Raw genomic sequence first — 19,207 nt, 5'->3', positions numbered from 1 at the left:
AGTGCTATAAAAGTGCAGTCCATTCATGTCTTTGTGTCTCAACAGAGTTCAGCCCAGACAGCAGTGAAGGCCAGTGATAAGATCTTCTCTGAGATGATCGACTCCATACAGACGAGGCGCAAGGAGGTGAAGGCCCTGATCGAAGCCCAGGAGGAGACTGCAGTCAGTCAGGCTGAAGGGGTCCTGAAGCAACTGGAACAGGAGCTAGAGGAGCTGAGGAGGAGAGGGGTGGAGCTGGAGCAGCTGGAGGAGCAGCTGGAGCACGCTGACGACCACATCCATTTCATTCAGGTTCACTAGCTATTCAGTCGTATAGATAGCATTAGGACTAACTGTTTCTACTGAATATGCCTTTCATATTTAAACCATCTATATCTACGTTTACATTTCTGTGTACTTTTTTCAGTAGTAAAGTCAATATAAATGTACGGTGAAACACTAGTATTCCTGTGGTTTTACCAAAGAAATACTATGTATATGGTTATTTCTATTGTGATTCACTATAGTATTTCTACAGCCATTTGTACATCTGAAGCAAAAAAAACACAGAAATACTACAGTTTTACTGTAGGTGATTTTCAAATGAGTCTGATTGATTGATTGATTGATTGATTGAAAACTTTAATTAACAGATTGCAGAATGGGTACAGTACAACTCAATACACACAATTGTTAAGGGGATGCAGACCAGAGAAAGACTTTTGTCTTGTTTACATCGGGGTCCCCCATTTCCAATTCATAATGACATTTATGACATGCACAACATACAGATATAAAAATCTAATCTAATTAGGACATTTATGACATACAGTACATGACATACAGATATACAGTACTGTTACAGTGTCTGTCTCTCTTTGTTTAATATAATTTCTCTCTATCCAGGGTTTCCAGTCCTTCTCCAGTCCCAGTGTATCTCCAGACTTACCCAGTATCGCTGTCCATCCTCTACGTGACTTCAGGAATGTGACTGATGCTGTTTCTGAGCTGAGAGACGAACTGATGAACATCCTGAAGGATACGTGGCCGAAGATATCAGCAGAAGGTGAGATGAATATATAGACTGTTGTAAAACATGAAGATATCAGCAGAAGGTGATGAATATATACACTGTTGTAAAACATGAAGATATCAGGAGAAGGTGAGATGAATATATCGTAAAACATGACTGTCAATGCAGGCTACACTCCAGCAGGTTCTATGATAACATATAAACAATGGGCCTCATTCAACAATACTCGCTTATTATTTTTCTTATATTCTTGCTTACCTGTCTGAATGAATGAATGAAAACTTTATTAACAGATTGCAGAATGGGTACAGTACAGTACAGCTCAATACATACAATTGTTAAGGGGATGCAGACCAGAGAAAGACTTTCGTCTTGTTTACATCAGGGTCCCCCATTTTCAATTCATCGTAACATATATGACATACATGACATACAGATAGACAGTACTGCTACATCTATACATTTATGACATACCAGATTTGCAATTACAGTACTGTTTGTGATACAAAAAGAGTCCAGAAAGAAAAGAGCATATACATTAGGCGTAGAAACTGTACATTGGATTGGGTAGGTGGGGGTGGGGGGGGACTGTACATTGGAGGTGGTTGGGGGGGGGGGGGGGGGGGGGGGTTGGGTAGGAGTGGGGGGGGGGGGATTGGGTAGGAGGGGTGGGTGGGTGGGGGACACTGTACAACTGTACAAACAACACTGTACATTGGATTATTGACAAGACCATACTTGGTAATTTACTGTACATTGGAGGGGGTTGTGTTCGGACATTTACAGGGGCCAGTTTCGAGTTGCAGTCTCCCTTAGGTGTTTTTTGAGAGTGTTTTTGAAAGTGGGTAGTGATTCACATTCCTTTACAGCTTTGGATAGGGCGTTCCACATTGATGTGGCATAATTGCGAAACGTGTTTAATCCCTTGTTTGAGCCGAATCTGGGTTTAACATGATTTGTGGAGCTCCCTCTGGTGTTGTGATCGTGGTATTCACTGACCTTTGGGAAGTATTTTGTCATGTACATGGGTACCTTGGTCGTGTAGTGTATCTTGTAGACCAGGCCCATTGCAAGTTGCTGTACTCTGTCGTCTACTCTAAGCCATCCTAGGTTGTCAAAGTGGGCAGGGGTGAGGTGGGTTCTAGGAGTAAGGTCAAGCAGTAGTCTGACCAGTTTGTTTTGAGATGTTTGTAATTTTGTTTTTAGCGCCTTTGAGGTGCTTTGGTACCATGAGGTGCAAGCATAGTCGTAGTACCCTTGAATGAGTGCTCCTGCTAGAGTCTTCAGGGTATTCTTGTTTACCAGTGAGGAGATCCGGTACAAGAATCGAGTTCGTTGGTTGACTTTTTTTATTACATTGGATGCCATTTTGTCACAGGAAAGATTTGCCTCTAGGATGGAACCCAGGTAGGTAATATCTTCTTTCCTTGTGACAATATTGTCACCCACTGTAACTGAGAAGCCGTCGGTCTTGCTGAGTTTGTTATTTGAACCGAAGAGAATGGACTCTGTTTTGCCCATGTGTAATGATAGTTTGTTAACACAGTCTGTTAAGAGAACAATCAGAAAAGCCACCGCCACATTCATCAAGCCGTTCTTAAAGTCCAAATCTGTTCTTACCCAGATTTTTTGAATGGTGAATCCCACTCATTCTAAACTGGATGCGCATTCTCGCGCAAGTCATTTGCATACAGAGACACGCCTCGCGGGCTCATTATAATACGAGAGCCGTGGGTCTGCATATATGAGCGGATCCCCCGGCCGTATTCAAGCGCTGGAGCGCTTTGCGATGGATCAAAAATATATAGGAATCAAATGTATTGTCATCATACAGCACCTATAGCTATATAGTGGAATAGACTGTATTAATATAATAGTAGTTGGCTAGTTGCGCGCTTCTGGCTACCTCCCGCAGTGCGCGCATACACACGTACTGTATACAGTACGTGCAAAATGAATCGTTCCAGCAAAGTACTGTAGGCTTTGTCAATACTGAACAACTGTGCGTTGTCAAGAGCCAATCACACAGGTTGCCTCAAATCATCTGGCTCTGCAAATAGTTCTAGAGTCTGAATATCTCCGCATATATAGCCTGATGACTGACACATCTCTCTCAAATCCATTCTGAGAACGGAATGCAGTGCCCGCGACGCGGGTCTTGATTGATTGATTGAAAATTGTATTAACAGATTGCAGAATGGGTACAATACAGTACAGCTCAATACACACAATAAGGGGATGCAGACCAGAGAAAGACTTTCGTCTTGTTTACATCAGGGTCCCCCATTTTCAATTCATCATAACATATATGACATACATGACATACAGATAGACAGTACTGCTACATCTATACATTTATGACACACCAGATTTACAAATACAGTACTGTTTGTGATACAAAAAGAGTAAAAAAAAGAAGAAGAGTATATACATTTGACGAAGAAACTGTACATTGGAGGAGGTGGGGGGGGGGGTTGGGTAGGTGGTGTGGGGGGCGGGAACTGTACATTGGAGGTGGGTGGGGTCGGCGGGGTGGGGGTAACTGTACATTGGATTATCGACGAAACCTTACTTGGTCCAAGAAGAGGGTCTTGTGTATTACTGGATTTAAGTCAGTTGTTTATTTATTTATGTTTTACTGTTTGCATACGAGGTGGTCCGCAAATGTTCTTGATAACAATCTAGTGGTCCGCATAAAACAGAAGTTTGGGAACCACTGATATAGACGATCTCTAAATATGCGTTCTATGCTATGTATACAGTACTGCATATCTGTATGTCATGTCATAAATGTCATGATATATATCTGTATATCTGTATGTTGTCGTGTATGTCATGAATGTCATTATGAATTGAAAATGGGGGACCCTGATGTAAACAAGACGAAAGTCTTTCTCTGGTCTGCATCCCCTTAACACAATCCCGCCCAAGCACGGAGATCTCCGTGTTTCGATTCCACCCGTTGTGGACAGAAGGACGGATATATCCGTGGCAAGTTGTTTTGGCTTTTATTCCATTTTAATAACCTATTCAAGGTCGCCGAGCGGCACTGCAGATTTACCCTACTCTTTGAATTCGCCAACGTGCATTACCGGCCAGATCCTCTTAGGGGCGCTGTCGCGATAATGGAGTGTGCCCTGTGGCTGAACGGTGGACTATTTTCTTTTACTTTCAATGGAGTTTCTAGTTAGCTCGATTCTGGATGTGCAGCCTGTAGCTTGGATTACGTTTTGGATCGCAGATTTCACTATGCAATAAGGGGATTTATCATCAGCCAATGGACATATCGATCTACCAGATTGCGATCGATAACGGGGAAATGCTCGGGGGGGATCCCACCGGCCCACGGTAAGATCTTTTTCACGTAAAGTACATCCCGATCGGGCATTGTTTTGATAGCCATCCATCCGATCAATGAATGAGGCTAATGAGGCTAACGCGGTTATTGGTAATCAATAATAAGAAACAACGTCGTCGTCGTCCCCCCCCTTTCATGCATACATGCTTGAGGATCGTGCCGATCATATGCAGTTTGAGTTATTTCTGTAGCATATGTATAACGGAAATGCCATTGGATATAACGGTAGTAGCTTAGCGGCCTGTATCTCGCCTTCCAGGAAATATCCTAGCCGAAATCCCGTATAACGCTTATATTCACGGCACTATAAAATGAGAACGTATTGATGACATTTTTCTTTCTTTAAGCCATTTTGAAGGGACGGTTTATGGTCTCAATTGACAATGAGAATGGACAGATAGCAATACTATAAAGTATAGATTTAGCTCTACAAACAGCCCCACGTCTGTTTACATTTGCTGGTCCTCTAGAGATTTATTAGACTCATCCCAGTGGCCGCGATTGTGTTAACAATTGTGTGTATTGAGCCCTACTGTATTGTACCCATTCTGCAATCTGTTAATAAAATCTTCAATCAATCAATGGCCTGGGCGGCCAGAGCATAACTGTTCTAACAGCAATATATAATCCATTTCAGATACAACGCACGCAATAAGTTATAATAATAATAATTATTATTATTGAAAAGTTCTGTATTTTTTAAGTCGTATTTGGGGGCAATTAACCAATGGTATGCTTTTTTTATTTAATTTTTATTTTGGGTAAGAGTTTCTTATTTCGGTAAGAGTGCTCTCGACCACTCTTATCATTTGTTCTTGCCTGAGAAAAAAGCAACAATAAGAGAACTTTGCTGAATCCCAGGTAAGAACAAAGTAAGAGGAAATGCTAGTTAAGAACGAAATCTGTTCTTATATCGCTTCATGGTATGAGGCCCATTATTTCAGTAAGATGTTATCTATTTCTTCTCATTTATTTTGTTTAGAATGATCATGAAAGTATGTTTTAGGAAAGGCACTTTGTAAAGCTTGGGGGGGGAGGTAGCAGAATGTTTTGTTTGTGTGAAATGGAATTTAATTACATGTTTAATGACACTCTAATAGAAATTGCAATCAATGGATGAATGAATGATTCAACCAATTAATCAATCCAATCAAATAGCAACAGATAACAGAACTAAAGAGTGAGAGATAGATGCATACAAATACAAATAAATAAAGACAAGTGACATCACAATATAAACCCAGAATAAGCCTCCCTGTGAACCCACTCGTCAGGACCTCTGGAACAGCTCAAGGAGCAAATCAGAAATAAGTGATGAGCTCGATTGTTTCATCCATGTTGACAACTCTATTTATTGTACTGTTCGCTCATAGTTCCATACATAACGTACTGTGTGGAGGTATGGGGAAACACATATAAAACAAACATTAACCAAATGTTCATAATGCAGAAGAAAGCCATAAGAATTGTGAATCAAGCTGATTACTATGAACTGACAAACGCACTCTTTATTAAATCAAATACCTTAAAATGGGAAGATCTTATCGATCTTAGTGCTGCAATAATAATGTACAAAGCACATAATCACTCACTTCCAAGTTGCATTCAGGAGTTGTTCCAAACTAGAGAGAGCCAGTATAGACTTAGGGGAACTTGTGTATTCGATATCGCAAAGGCAAGGACAAATATAAAAAGTCGATGTACATCTGCATGTTAAAGGGGCAACACTATGGAATAACTTTGACAAAGAAGTAAAAATGTGTAGTTCGCTACATACATACTGTATTCAAATCGTGAAAAAAAATGATAAATAAATGTGCATACGATTTGTACATGAAACTTTGTAGACTTTTTTTTGCAAATGATGTACTAAATTATGTTTATTTTTTGTATATATTTTTTTGTGTGTGAAGAAATGCACTCCTTGATGTCAGTTTTAGTATTTAATGACAAGGATGACGACACCCTGAAACAGAACAAAGGACAGCGAAATAAGCTGACAAAGTACCAACATAAATGCATGACATGACAACACTATCATGTTGCATATATATATATATCGCTATATAATGTACATAAACACTCAATAGTGATATAAACAGACTCACATTAAGTGAAACAAAATGGCCGCTCGGCAATACTACAAAACAAAACAAAGCCGGTCGGCAATACTAATGAGACGCTGCCCCCTAGTGGCCGGCGATAAACTCTTCATCCCCCCCAGACCGGAAAGCTATGAACCGGAATAGATTAACGGTCTCAGTCCCGTATCCAACTGCCGGACTCGGGCTCGTAGCGTGTAGGCGGCCTCTTCACGCAGCCCGGCCGAGTGGGCTGGGGCAGCGACTGCGGCACCGGGAGCGGTGCGCCCAGGGAGATACCCGCAGGAACGGGGTCCGCCTGGGCCCCGCGGCCAGAGGTCTCCTCATCAGCAGGCGCCGGTGGGGAGGCGTCTATAGCCGAGTCGCAGGGTCCATCAGCCGTCTGCTGAGCAATCCCTGGGGCATCACCCAGCCCGGGTGGACAGGGGGGGGCTGACGTCCCAGCGATAAACTCTTCAGTGTGTAAATAATGTAATGTAAAAAGGGGATAGGCAATTATAAGCCTCGCCTTCAGCCTACACCTTTTCGTTTTTTAAATGTTCTATATGCTTTGTAAAAGAAGACAGAAATAAAATCATTCATTCATAATATGCTGTGACTGATAATTTGTGTCTCTATAGTTTCTCCAGTGGCTGTTCTACTTCCACCAGAGTCCGGGACGAGAGAGTACCTTCTACAAGGTGAGTTGAGTTCCACCATGACCTCTTTCCATCACTTGTGTTGTCGTGTGTCGGCTGACGGACAGACTCTGACATAATAGAGGTTGTGTGTTGAACCCTTTCACTGCCACACTACAGAAGGTTAACCCTTTACTATCACACTACTGACGGGTAAATATACGTCTATAATATTCTATCCAACGCCTGCAGTGTTCTATCCAACGCCTGCAGTGTTCTATCCAACGCCTGCAGTGTTCTATCCAACGCCTGCAGTGTTCTATCCAACGCCTGCAGTGTTCTATCCAATGCCTGCAGTGTTCTATCCAACGCCTGCAGAATGTTCTATCCAACGCATTAGGGCTGTACCGAATGTCATTTTTTAACATTCGAAGCTTCGATTGAAGTAACGTAATTTTCGGACTATAAGCCGAAGTCGACCGTGCGGCTTATATAACGGTGCGGCTTATATGTGACTCACGTGACCAAACCCGAAAATGTAAAAATCGAAATATAGCTTTTTTGACTGCATTGAAATGTTATTTATCTGTTCCCTTATTTGCTAAACTTAATACAACTTGTAAATGAGTTAATTCTTGTTATTTGTCCGACAGTATTGCACTAATGGTGCTCTTCCACTGCACGGTTACCGGCTCCACTCTCAGTGCCAACACACCTCACTAATGGTGCTCTTCCACTGCACGGTTACCGGCTCCACTCTCAGTGCCAACACACCTCACTAATGGTGCTCTTCCACTGCACGGTTACAGGCTCCACTCTCAGTGCCAACACACCTCACTAATGGTGCTCTTCCACTGCACGGTTACAGGCTCCACTCTCAGTGCCAACACACCTCACTAATGGTGCTCTTCCACTGCACGGTTACAGGCTCCACTCTCAGTGCCAACACACCTCACTAATGGTGCTCTTCCACTGCACGGTTACAGGCTCCCCTCTCAGTGCCAACACACCTCACTAATGGTGCTCTTCCACTGCACGGTTACAGGCTCCACTCTCAGTGCCAACACACCTCACTAATGGTGCTCTTCCACTGCACGGTTACCGGCTCCACTCTCAGTGCCAACACACCTCACTAATGGTGCTCTTCCACTGCACGGTTACAGGCTCCCCTCTCAGTGCCAACACACCTCACTAATGGTGCTCTTCCACTGCACGGTTACAGGCTCCCCTCTCAGTGCCAACACACCTCACTAATGGTGCTCTTCCACTGCACGGTTACCGGCACCCCTCTCAGTGCCAACACACCTCACCAATGGTGCTCTTCCACTGCACGGTTACAGGCTCCCCTCTCAGTACCAACACACCTCACTAATGGTGCTCTTCCACTGCACGGTTACAGGCTCCACTCTCAGTGCCAACACACCTCACTAATGGTGCTCTTCCACTGCACGGTTACAGGCTCCCCTCTCAGTGCCAACACACCTCACTAATGGTGCTCTTCCACTGCACGGTTACAGGCTCCACTCTCAGTGCCAACACACCTCACTAATGGTGCTCTTCCACTGCACGGTTACCGGCTCCCCTCTCAGTGCCAACACACCTCACTAATGGTGCTCTTCCACTGCACGGTTACCGGCTCCACTCTCAGTGCCAACACACCTCACTAATGGTGCTCTTCCACTGCACGGTTACAAGCTCCACTCTCAGTGCCAACACACCTCACTAATGGTGCTCTTCCACTGCACGGTTACCGGCTCCCCTCTCAGTGCCAACACACCTCACTAATGGTGCTCTTCCACTGCACGGTTACCGGCTCCACTCTCAGTGCCAACACACCTCACTAATGGCGCCTGCAGTGTTCTATCCAACGCCTGCAGAATGTTCTAGCCTGACACAAATGGGTGTGCTAAGAAAAGATAACCACATATAAAAAAAAAGCCAGTGAAAATTGAGAGAGTATATACAAGCAAGTTTCTAGGGGTCTTAATAGACCATAAACTCTGCTGGAAACCCCATATAAAATATTTGTGTTCAAAGTTAGCGAGAAGTATTGGTATACTGGGCAAGACTAGATATATCCTGAATCAGAAAACTCTATATACATTATATTGCACACTCATTGTACCATATCTATCATATTGTGTTGAAATCTGGGGAAATACTTATAAAAGCAACTTACAAAAGATATGCACACTGCAAAAAAGAGCCATACGGATAGTACATCACGGTTGATATTTAGATCACACAAATAGTCTGTTTGTAAACAGTCAAAGCAGTTTGTAACCTGGCTGGAGTGATGCAAGGGGACACCCTTGCCCCCTTCCTTTTCGTCATAGTCCTCGACTATGCGCTCAGGAAGGCCATCAATGGACGGGAGCAGCAACTTGGTCTCACAATAACCCCAAGGAGATCGAGACGACACCCCTCCATAGTCCTAACAGACCTTGACTATGCGGACGACATCAGCCTGCTCTCTGACCACGTGGAGCAGGCACAGGAACTCCTGTGCAGAGTGGAGACGGAGTGTGCCAAGGTTGGCCTTAGGCTAAATGCCAAGAAAACCGAGGTCATAATGTATAACATCCTCCCGGATCATCCACCTCTAAGGACAACAGGAGGCTCTGCTCTAAAGGAAGTCAGTGATTTCAAGTACCTGGGCTCGTGGGTCAACTCGTCCGAGCAAGACCTTAAAGTGAGGAAGGCGCTTGCGTGGAGGGCTCTGAACGGCATGACCAGTGTGTGGAAATCCAACCTCCCCCGTCAAATCAAGCTCAACTTCTTTCATGCAACAGTTGAGTCTGTCCTTTTGTATGGCAGTGAATGCTGGACCTTGAAGCCCACCCTGCAGAAGTCCTTGGATGGGTGCTACACCAGAATGATGCGTGTGGTGCTCAACATCAACAGGGATGAGCATGTCACTAATGCAATCTTGTATGGGGGGGGGGGGGGGGGGGGGCGCTAAAGGTGAACGATAAAGTGGCAGTCAGGAGAATGAGGCTGGCAGGTCACTGCCAGAGACACCATGAGATGCCAACCAGCAAACTTGTGCTGTGGGAACCAACACACGGGCATCGATCACGAGGACGTCCCACATTAACCTACGTGGACGTACTCAGGAGAGATGCGGGAACAGAAAGCACCGGCGAGCAGCCAGAGGCATGGAGGATCGGGACGACTGGAAGCACCGATGGAGGGCCCGTCCGAGGACGACCTAGATAGATAGATATAGATAGATAAGCAGTCAAACATTAAAATTCATGGACTTAATCAAATTCAAATCTGCACAAATTATGTTTCTGGCAATAAAAAACATTACCAAGCAACATTAAAAAAAAAATCACGGCTAGAGAGTGTTTAGAATTTTAGAGGGATATTAGCTTTAAAGCAACCTACGGTACGTACAACTCTTAAAAGTATGTGCATTGCAGTTTGTGGGGTATCACTCTGGAATCGTCTGGATGCGAATATAAAATTAAGCAAAAATATCAATCAATTTAAAGGGGAACTATCTTATAAATGGCATTTTTCAGTGTTTAGCATTGTTTCCTAGCTATGTGGACTTATATTAGTATGATCTATGTCTCTAATTCTCATATTGGCGCATTCTTCCAATTCTCCTCTCACAATATTCACCCTCACTGAACTGAGTCATCTGAACATGTGCTGATTTGTGATGTCAGAGAGACTCAGCTGCTGAGACTCTGCTGAGACTCTCACTCTCCACACAGTTCAGAGACTCAGCTGATACTCTCACTCTCCACACAGTTCAGAGAGACTCTGCTGAGACTCTCACTCTCCACACAGTTCAGAGAGACTCTGCTGAGACTCTCACTCTCCACACAGTTCAGAGAGACTCAGCTGAGACTCTCACTCTCCACACAGTTCAGAGACTCAGCTGAGACTCTCACTCTCCACACAGTTCAGAGAGACTCAGCTGAGACTCACACTCTCCACACAGTTCAGAGAGACTCAGCTGAGACTCACACTCTCCACACAGTTCAGAGACTCAGCTGAGACTCTCACTCTCCACACAGTTCAGAGACTCAGCTGATACTCTCACTCTCCACACAGTTCAGAGAGACTCTGCTGAGACTCTCACTCTCCACACAGTTCAGAGAGACTCAGCTGAGACTCTCACTCTCCACACAGTTCAGAGAGACTCAGCTGAGACTCTCACTCTCCACACAGTTCAGAGACTCAGCTGAGACTCACACTCTCCACACAGTTCAGAGAGACTCTGTTGAGACTCTCACTCTCCACACAGTTCAGAGAGACTCTGCTGAGACTCTCACTCTCCACACAGTTCAGAGAGACTCAGCTGCTGAGACTCTCACTCTCCACACAGTTCAGAGACTCAGCTGAGACTCACACTCTCCACACAGTTCAGAGACTCTGCTGAGACTCTCACTCTCCACACAGTTCAGAGACTCAGCTGAGACTCTCACTCTCCACACAGTTCAGAGACTCTGCTGAGACTCTCACTCTCCACACAGTTCAGAGACTCAGCTGAGACTCTCACTCTCCACACAGTTCAGAGACTCAGCTGAGACTCTCACTCTCCACACAGTTCAGAGACTCAGCTGAGACTCTCACTCTCCACACAGTTCAGAGAGACTCTGCTGCTGAGACTCTCACTCTCCACACAGTTCAGAGAGACTCTGCTGCTGAGACTCTCACTCTCCACACAGTTCAAGAGACTCAGCTGAGACTCTCACTCTCCACACAGTTCAGAGAGACTCAGCTGCTGAGACTCTCACTCTCCACACAGTTCAGAGACTCAGCTGAGACTCTCACTCTCCACACAGTTCAAGAGACTCTGCTGAGACTCTCACTCTCCACACAGTTCAGAGACTCAGCTGCTGAGACTCTCACTCTCCACACAGTTCAGAGACTCAGCTGAGACTCTCACTCTCCACACAGTTCAGAGAGACTCAGCTGCTGAGACTCTCACTCTCCACACAGTTCAGAGACTCAGCTGAGACTCACACTCTCCACACAGTTCAAGAGACTCAGCTGAGACTCTCACTCTCCACACAGTTCAGAGACTCAGCTGAGACTCTCACTCTCCACACAGTTCAGAGACTCAGCTGAGACTCTCACTCTCCACACAGTTCAGAGACTCAGCTGAGACTCTCACTCTCCACACAGTTCAGAGACTCAGCTGAGACTCTCACTCTCCACACAGTTCAGAGACTCAGCTGCTGAGACTCTCACTCTCCACACAGTTCAGAGAGACTCTGCTGAGACTCTCACTCTCCACACAGTTCAGAGACTCAGCTGAGACTCTCACTCTCCACACAGTTCAGAGACTCAGCTGAGACTCACACTCTCCACACAGTTCAAGAGACTCTGCTGAGACTCTCACTCTCCACACAGTTCAGAGACTCAGCTGAGACTCTCACTCTCCACACAGTTCAGAGACTCAGCTGAGACTCTCACTCTCCACACAGTTCAGAGACTCAGCTGAGACTCTCACTCTCCACACAGTTCAGAGAGACTCTGCTGAGACTCTCACTCTCCACACAGTTCAGAGACTCAGCTGAGACTCTCAGGGCCCTTTCTCACTCACGCTATTCGTTTCTATTTCGTTCCGTTCTGCCCGTACCGAGATCTGATTCGAACTCCCCCCCCCCCCCCTCTCCCCCCTCTAGTTTGTGTACACACTTCAGTCTGGGTGCGCTCTGGGTTTTGTTTACGGTTTGCGTTTGAGCTTGTAAGCTTGCCGTAGTCGATGATGTCACGCTCGAAATGTAAACACAGGAAGTCTTAACACGGAGACTGGAGAATGAATGTTGATATAAAGAAACAAATAACTAATAAATATGAAGTTATATTTGAACCTCTGTTGTCAAGCCTTGTCAATACAACCCACTCCCCTTTTCTCACGAATGGAACTCTGTTGTAGAGTCCGCTTTTGATCGTTTTGCAGGGTTAACAATAACGCTAAGCTAACGGCTAACGCTAACGTTACTACATGCAACATACTAGCTCGCATCGATTATATTGAATGTCATTGATCTACTGGTCGACCGAAAATGTAAACGGGAATGTCTTAAAGGGGAACTATTTTACTATTTCTTTCACTATTTGGGCACTTTTACACAATTCCTGTGAGTCTATGGAACACCTCTGTAATATATATATTTTTTTTATTCATTGTTTTGTATTTCTAATCAAGTCCTCAAAAACAGCATTTTTCTACCTGAAGATTTCGAGCTGTTTTGAGCCTGGGCTGCAGGTGCCACCTAAACCACTGTGCAGCGTGGGGCCCCGCCTGAACATTAACATGCAGCGGTGTCTCTCTGACATCACAAATCAGCACATTTTCAAACGACTCAGTTCAGTGAGGGTGAATATTGTGAGAGGAGAATTGGAAGAATGCGCCAATATGAGAATTTTGAGACATAGATCATATTAATATAAGTTCACATAGCTAGGAAACAATGCTAAACACTCAAAAAGGCCATTTATAAGATAGTTCCCCTTTAACACGACTGCGGACTCTGGATGTTGATATAAAATGAACAAATTGCCAATAAATATGAAGTTATATTTGAACCTCTGTTGTCAAGCCGTGTCAATATAACCCACCCCATTTTATCACGAATGGGTGGTGTTGTAGAGTCCGCTTTTGAGCGTTTTGAGCGATCTACTGGTCGACCACGGCCGACTGGTTGGGCACCACTGGTCTAATAGAAATAAATGCATTCGAACAATGTAGACATAGCAATGGCAAACAAAATGTATGACGTTATGTCAGCACCAGGCGCCACGCCCGTGAAAAGGTACAAGCTCGCAAAGCCACACCCCCCGTTCTCCCGGGACCGACCCCGAGACCACCTCTGCCAGCTGGTCCCGTTCAGCGGGGGGTAAAACGATTCAGCCGCGTTTCGCACCCCAAAAGGGGTGAGTGAGAACACTGCCCCCCGTGCTCCGGGACGGTGATTCGATACAAAAGGCTGAGTGTGAAAGCCCCCTCACTCTACACAGTTCCCACCCTGGAGCTCAAAACGGCTTAAGATCTTGAGGTAGAAAAATGCTGTTTTTGAGTAGTTGATTAGAAATACAAAACAATGAATTAAAAAAAAAAGATTACAGAGGTAAAAGTGCCCAAAATAGTGAAAGAAATAGTAAAATAGTTCCCCTATAAAGGTAGCTATAAACAAGCACTTATGGACACATATAAGAGAGAGGAGCTTGAGCAGTAATGTGACCCTATTATTTTTTTTCATTTGGATATTTGGATATATAAAAAAAACTGTACTTTTATTTTATTTTTTATTGTTTGTTATATTATTTTTATTTTTATTAAATTATAATGTTAAATATTGTAAGGAAGGGGCAGGGCTTGATAAGTTGTTTTACTTCCCCCTGTTCCTTCTCGAACACTTATTGTATGGAAATAGTCTTTGACTATTTACCTTTTTGTTTTTTAAACTTGTTTTATGTTTCTATGTTCGAGACAAATAAAAATCAAATCAAATCAAAACCTTTTGTAGGAGTAGTGATATAATTGATATATATATAAATACACAATATCAAACCCATACAGAATTATAAATATATACAATATCTTCTGTTGTGTGGCAGTGAAAGGGTTAACCTTCGGTGTATTGTCGCAGTGAGAGGGTTAACCGGTTTGGTATTGTGATAGTAAAGGGTTAACCTTCTGTAGCGTGGCAGTGAAAGGGTTAACCTGCTGTTGTGTGGCAGTGAAAGGGTTAACATTATGTGTATTGTCGCAGGGAAAGGGTTAACCGTTTGGTAGTGCGGCGGTGAAAGGGTTAATTTGCTCTGATTTGATGTCCTGTATTTTTCTCCCAGACGCCTGTCCCCTCTCCCTGGACCCAAACACAGTGGACAACTGCCTGATCCTGTCAGAGGAGAACAGGAAGGTGACTCTTACAGGAAACAACCAGGACTACACTGACCATCCTGAGAGATTCACTGACTGGAGTCAGGTGTTGTGCAGAGAGGGTCAGTCTGCACGCTGTTACTGGGAAGTAAAGTGGAGCGGCTCCAGGGTTGAGACAGCAGTCTGTTACAAAGACATCAAAAGAACAGGTGTTGAGTCAGAGTTTGGACTCAATAACAAGTCCTGGAGTTTGATCTGCTTCAGAGGAGGAGAGTACAGGTTCAGACACAATAGAGTTGACACTACACTCTCAGGCCCTCGGTCCTCCAAGATAGGAGTGTACCTGGATCACAAGGCAGGTACTCTGTCCTTCTACAGTGTTGTCTCTGACACCGTGACCCTCCTCCATACAGTTAGAACCACGTTCACTCAGGACCTCTATCCAGGGATAAGTGGTTGGGGTGGAGCAGCAGCAGAATTGATGAAGATATGGTAGAACATGACACCATCGTATCTAATTTCAAATATAATTCATACCCAGTGTCGGCGCCATGGGGGGGGCATTCGCGGGCCATGCCCCCCCAGATGGCGCACTGTGCCCCTCCAAACGTCATGGGCAATTATTATATTTCATACTGTTTAATGTGTGTGTGTGTGTGTGTGTGCGCGAGACGCGAGTGTGTTTGTGACGTGAGAAAGAAAGAGCGAGCGAATTGGAGACGCAATCGCGCACGACACTGTCCTGATATGACGCAGCGCGTGTCCGAGTGTGTCTGTGTGTGTGTGTGTGTTACCTGGGCTGGAAGCACGCGGGGGCAAAGCAGCCTGCGATTCTCGACCAATAAAAAGTGTTCAGGGGCGGGACTCTGATATCTGAGGGGTGACGACATCGCTGCTCAGTTCACTGTCGCTCGGCAGTAGAATTCTGCAGGGAGTAGGATTTTGCAGAACACCTGTCTGTAGCTCAGGATTGAAACGAACACATTTTAATAACTTTTTCTCGCTCGCTCGCTCGTGTCGCTCTATGTCAGGGAGGGGTGTGCGCACTCATGTTTTGAAATGTGTGTTGGTTGGCGGGAAATTCGTGAAGCCTATATTTTATTTAGGGACTGTATTAGAGATGTTCGTTATTATCGGCCTGTATTGGCATTAAAATGGGGGGGGGGGGGGGGGGATTCTTTTGAATTACTTTTTTTTTCTTTTTAAATGTAACCTTTATTTACCCAGGCGGCCAAGTAAGAACAAATTCTTAAAGGGGAACTATTTTACTATTTCTTTCACTATTTGGGCACTTTTACACAATTCCTGTGAGTCTATGGAACACCTCTGTAATATATATATTTTTTTTATTCATTGTTTTGTATTTCTAATCAAGTCCTCAAAAACAGTATTTTTCTACCTCAAGATCTCGAGCTGTTTTGAGCCTGGGCTCCTAAACCACTGCGCCGGGAAACAATGAGGAAACAATGCTAAACACTCAAAAAGGCCATTTATAAGATAGTTCCCCTTTAAATACAAAAGCAGCCTGACCAGAGAGCAGACGCCTTTTGAGGGAAGGAGGGGGGGGGGGGGGGGGGCTGCAACAAAGACAAGGTTATGTGTGTACATGCATACAAGTAAATAAAATACAAACTTACAGTAGCAATAGTATACAAGGAAAATTACAATAAATAAGGGAGAGAGAAGGAAAGAGAGAGAGCGAAAAAGAGAAAGTGAGAGTGAGAACCAGATGGAGAGAGAGAAGAAAAGGGGAGAAGCACAGATAATGTTTACATTTAGAATGCCTTGTTGATGCATCCAGTGAAATTAACATGTCAAAATTGGGGGGGGGGACCCTGCATATATAGTTTAGGTTGATATCGGTATCGCCCTGCATATATAGTTTAGGTTGATATCGGTATCGGGCCAGGCAACCCCCTCTAACACTCTTCTCTCTCCTTATTATTATTATTATTATTATTATTATTATTATTATTATTATTATTATTATTATTATTATTATTATTATTATTATTATTATTATTATTATTATTATTATTATCATAAAACGGGTGTGAAATATTACTCCATGTTATTTGGCCATATGCTACTTACTACCCTCTAGTGGTGAGCTGTGGTAACTGCAGAGTCTCTGCTCTGGCTTCAGTGTTGGATATCTATTCTTTTTTTTGTTCCTTTTATTGTTGCCTATTTCTGTCATAAAACGGGTATGAAATATGACTCTTCTCTCTCCCTATGGACAATAAACATGATGTTTGACCCATAAACCCAGTGTGTGTTGTGTTGCTTGATTGATTGAAAACTTTATTAACAGATTGCAGAATGGGTACAATACAGTACGGCTCAATACACACAATTGTTAAGGGGATGCAGACCAGAGAAAGACTTTCGCCTTGTTTACATCAGGGTCCCCCCTTTTCAATTCATCATAACATATATGACATACATGACATACAGATAGACAGTACTGCTACATCTATACATTTATGACATACCAGATTTACAAATACAGTACTGTTTGTGATACAAAAAGAGTAAAAAAAAAGAAAAGAGAGTATATACATTTGACGAAGAAACTACATTGGAAGAGGTGGGGGGTGGGGCTGGGTAGGTGGGGGGGGGGACTGTACATTGGAGGTGGTTGGGGGGGTGGGGGTGTAACTGTACATTGGATTATCGATGAAACCTTATTGGTCCCAAGAAGAGGGTCTCGTGTATTATTGGGTTGGGTTAGGACATTTACAGGGGCCAGTTTCGAATTGCAGTCTCCCGTAGGTGCTCTTTTTTTTTATAAACAAAGTTTTTTATTCAAAGATTACATTTACATTCATATCTTGCATACAGATGTCATGTCCTTTGTTGTTTCCTTACTGAATATCCCTCCCTCCCGCCCCACCCAGAAAAATAAAAAAGACAGTACAAAAGTAAATAAATACATACAAAATAAAACAAGACAAATACAAAATGTGACATTAGGATCCACTTTAACAGCAATATGGTACTCTTAAAGGATAAGTATATTTGCTATGGATATAATGAAACATAAGTGCAACTCCAGGTCCGATACACAAGCCAGGACTAAATACGTGAGGTGGGAGATTAAATAAATACACGCCTACTGTCCCCAACAACCCCAATCAACAGGTAAGCCCACTCAGTGAAAACTGTCCCCCCCCCTACATGGCACTCAACATAACTTCAGTCAGGAGGTAACGGATCTATTCTATCTACATATGAGATTAGCGGTTGCCAATGTGTGTAGAATTTATCAGCTGATCCTCGAATTGTAAATTTAATTTTTTCCAGTTTTAGGAATGACATCACATCATTCAGCCATAATCTGGATGATGGGGGAGGTTCTGCTTTCCAATGCAAGAGTATCCTCCTGCGGGCAATCAGTGAGGCAAAGGACACTACATTGTATTGTTTTTTGGTCAAGATCACATCCTCCTCGGGGATCCCAAAGATAGCAATTTGGGGGCAGGGCACTATAGTAATCTCCAGTACCTCCGAGATGGTATCAAAAAAGAACTTCCAGAATGTTATCAGTTTCGAGCAGGACCAGAACATGTGGGTTAGATCCCCTGGTGACTGTGCACATCTGTTACAGTTGTCTGTCACATTGGGATATATTTTAGCCAATCTGGCTTTACTATAATGGACTCTGTGAAGGACCTTAAACTGAATAAGGCCAAGTCTGGCACAGGAGGAAGAGGTATTAACTCCCTCTAGTGCGTCCCCCCACCATTCATCCGAGAAGGCTACCCCTAGTTCAGTCTCCCACCCCGTCCTAATCCTGTTTATGGCTGTGTCTTTTCTAGGTATGGTATCATAGAGATATGAAACATGGCCCCTATCCATACTAGCCGAGTGTCGAAAACGCTCCACACCTGATGGAGGGGGCAACTGTGGAAACGTAGGGGAATGGGTCCTCACAAAATGCCGAATCTGGAAATATCTAAACCGGTCAGAGTGAGGTAAGTTATATGTGTCTGCAAATACACCATCTATGTATAAGTCCCTCTTTCTTCCATCTAGCGAACCCAGAGTCCAGTGTAGCAGGTAAGAAAAGGTGGTTATTACAGATGGGTGCTGACATAGAGAGCTTAGTCCACCCGCATATCTTTCTCATCTGGGCCCATATCTTTAATGTGGAAACAACAATTGGGTTCTTACTATATTTTGTTGGTGATAGTGGCATTTCACCACAAGCTAAAGCTTGAAGGGAAGATGTTGGGCAAGAACTGGCCTCAAGTTGACCCA

The 19,207-nt window shown here is 43.9% G+C and overlaps 1 protein-coding gene and 1 long non-coding RNA gene across 2 annotated transcripts in view; both read left to right on the top strand.

Annotated features, from left to right (window-relative positions):
• Nucleotides 1–19,207, top strand: part of LOC311232752 (E3 ubiquitin-protein ligase TRIM47-like) — a gene marked incomplete at its 3' end in the record, with an annotated part of 141,395 nt that overhangs the window by 18,476 nt on the left and 103,712 nt on the right. The window contains exons 4-5 of the mRNA XM_084338333.1: nt 46–291; nt 886–1,045. Of these exons, the coding sequence (XP_084194459.1) occupies nt 46–291; nt 886–1,045 (406 nt within the window). The remainder of the gene's footprint in view (nt 1–45; nt 292–885; nt 1,046–19,207) is intronic.
• Nucleotides 16,520–17,211, top strand: LOC311232756. Its single transcript, XR_014619969.1, has 2 exons — nt 16,520–16,796; nt 16,832–17,211. It is a non-coding gene; the product is annotated as an uncharacterized lncRNA (long non-coding RNA).

The sequence above is a fragment of the Notolepis coatsorum genome, assembly GCF_963971535.1.
Source record: "Notolepis coatsorum genome assembly, contig: SUPER_7_unloc_4, whole genome shotgun sequence".
NCBI lineage: Eukaryota > Metazoa > Chordata > Actinopteri > Aulopiformes > Paralepididae > Notolepis > Notolepis coatsorum.
This window is presented reverse-complemented; position numbering and strand designations above follow the sequence as displayed.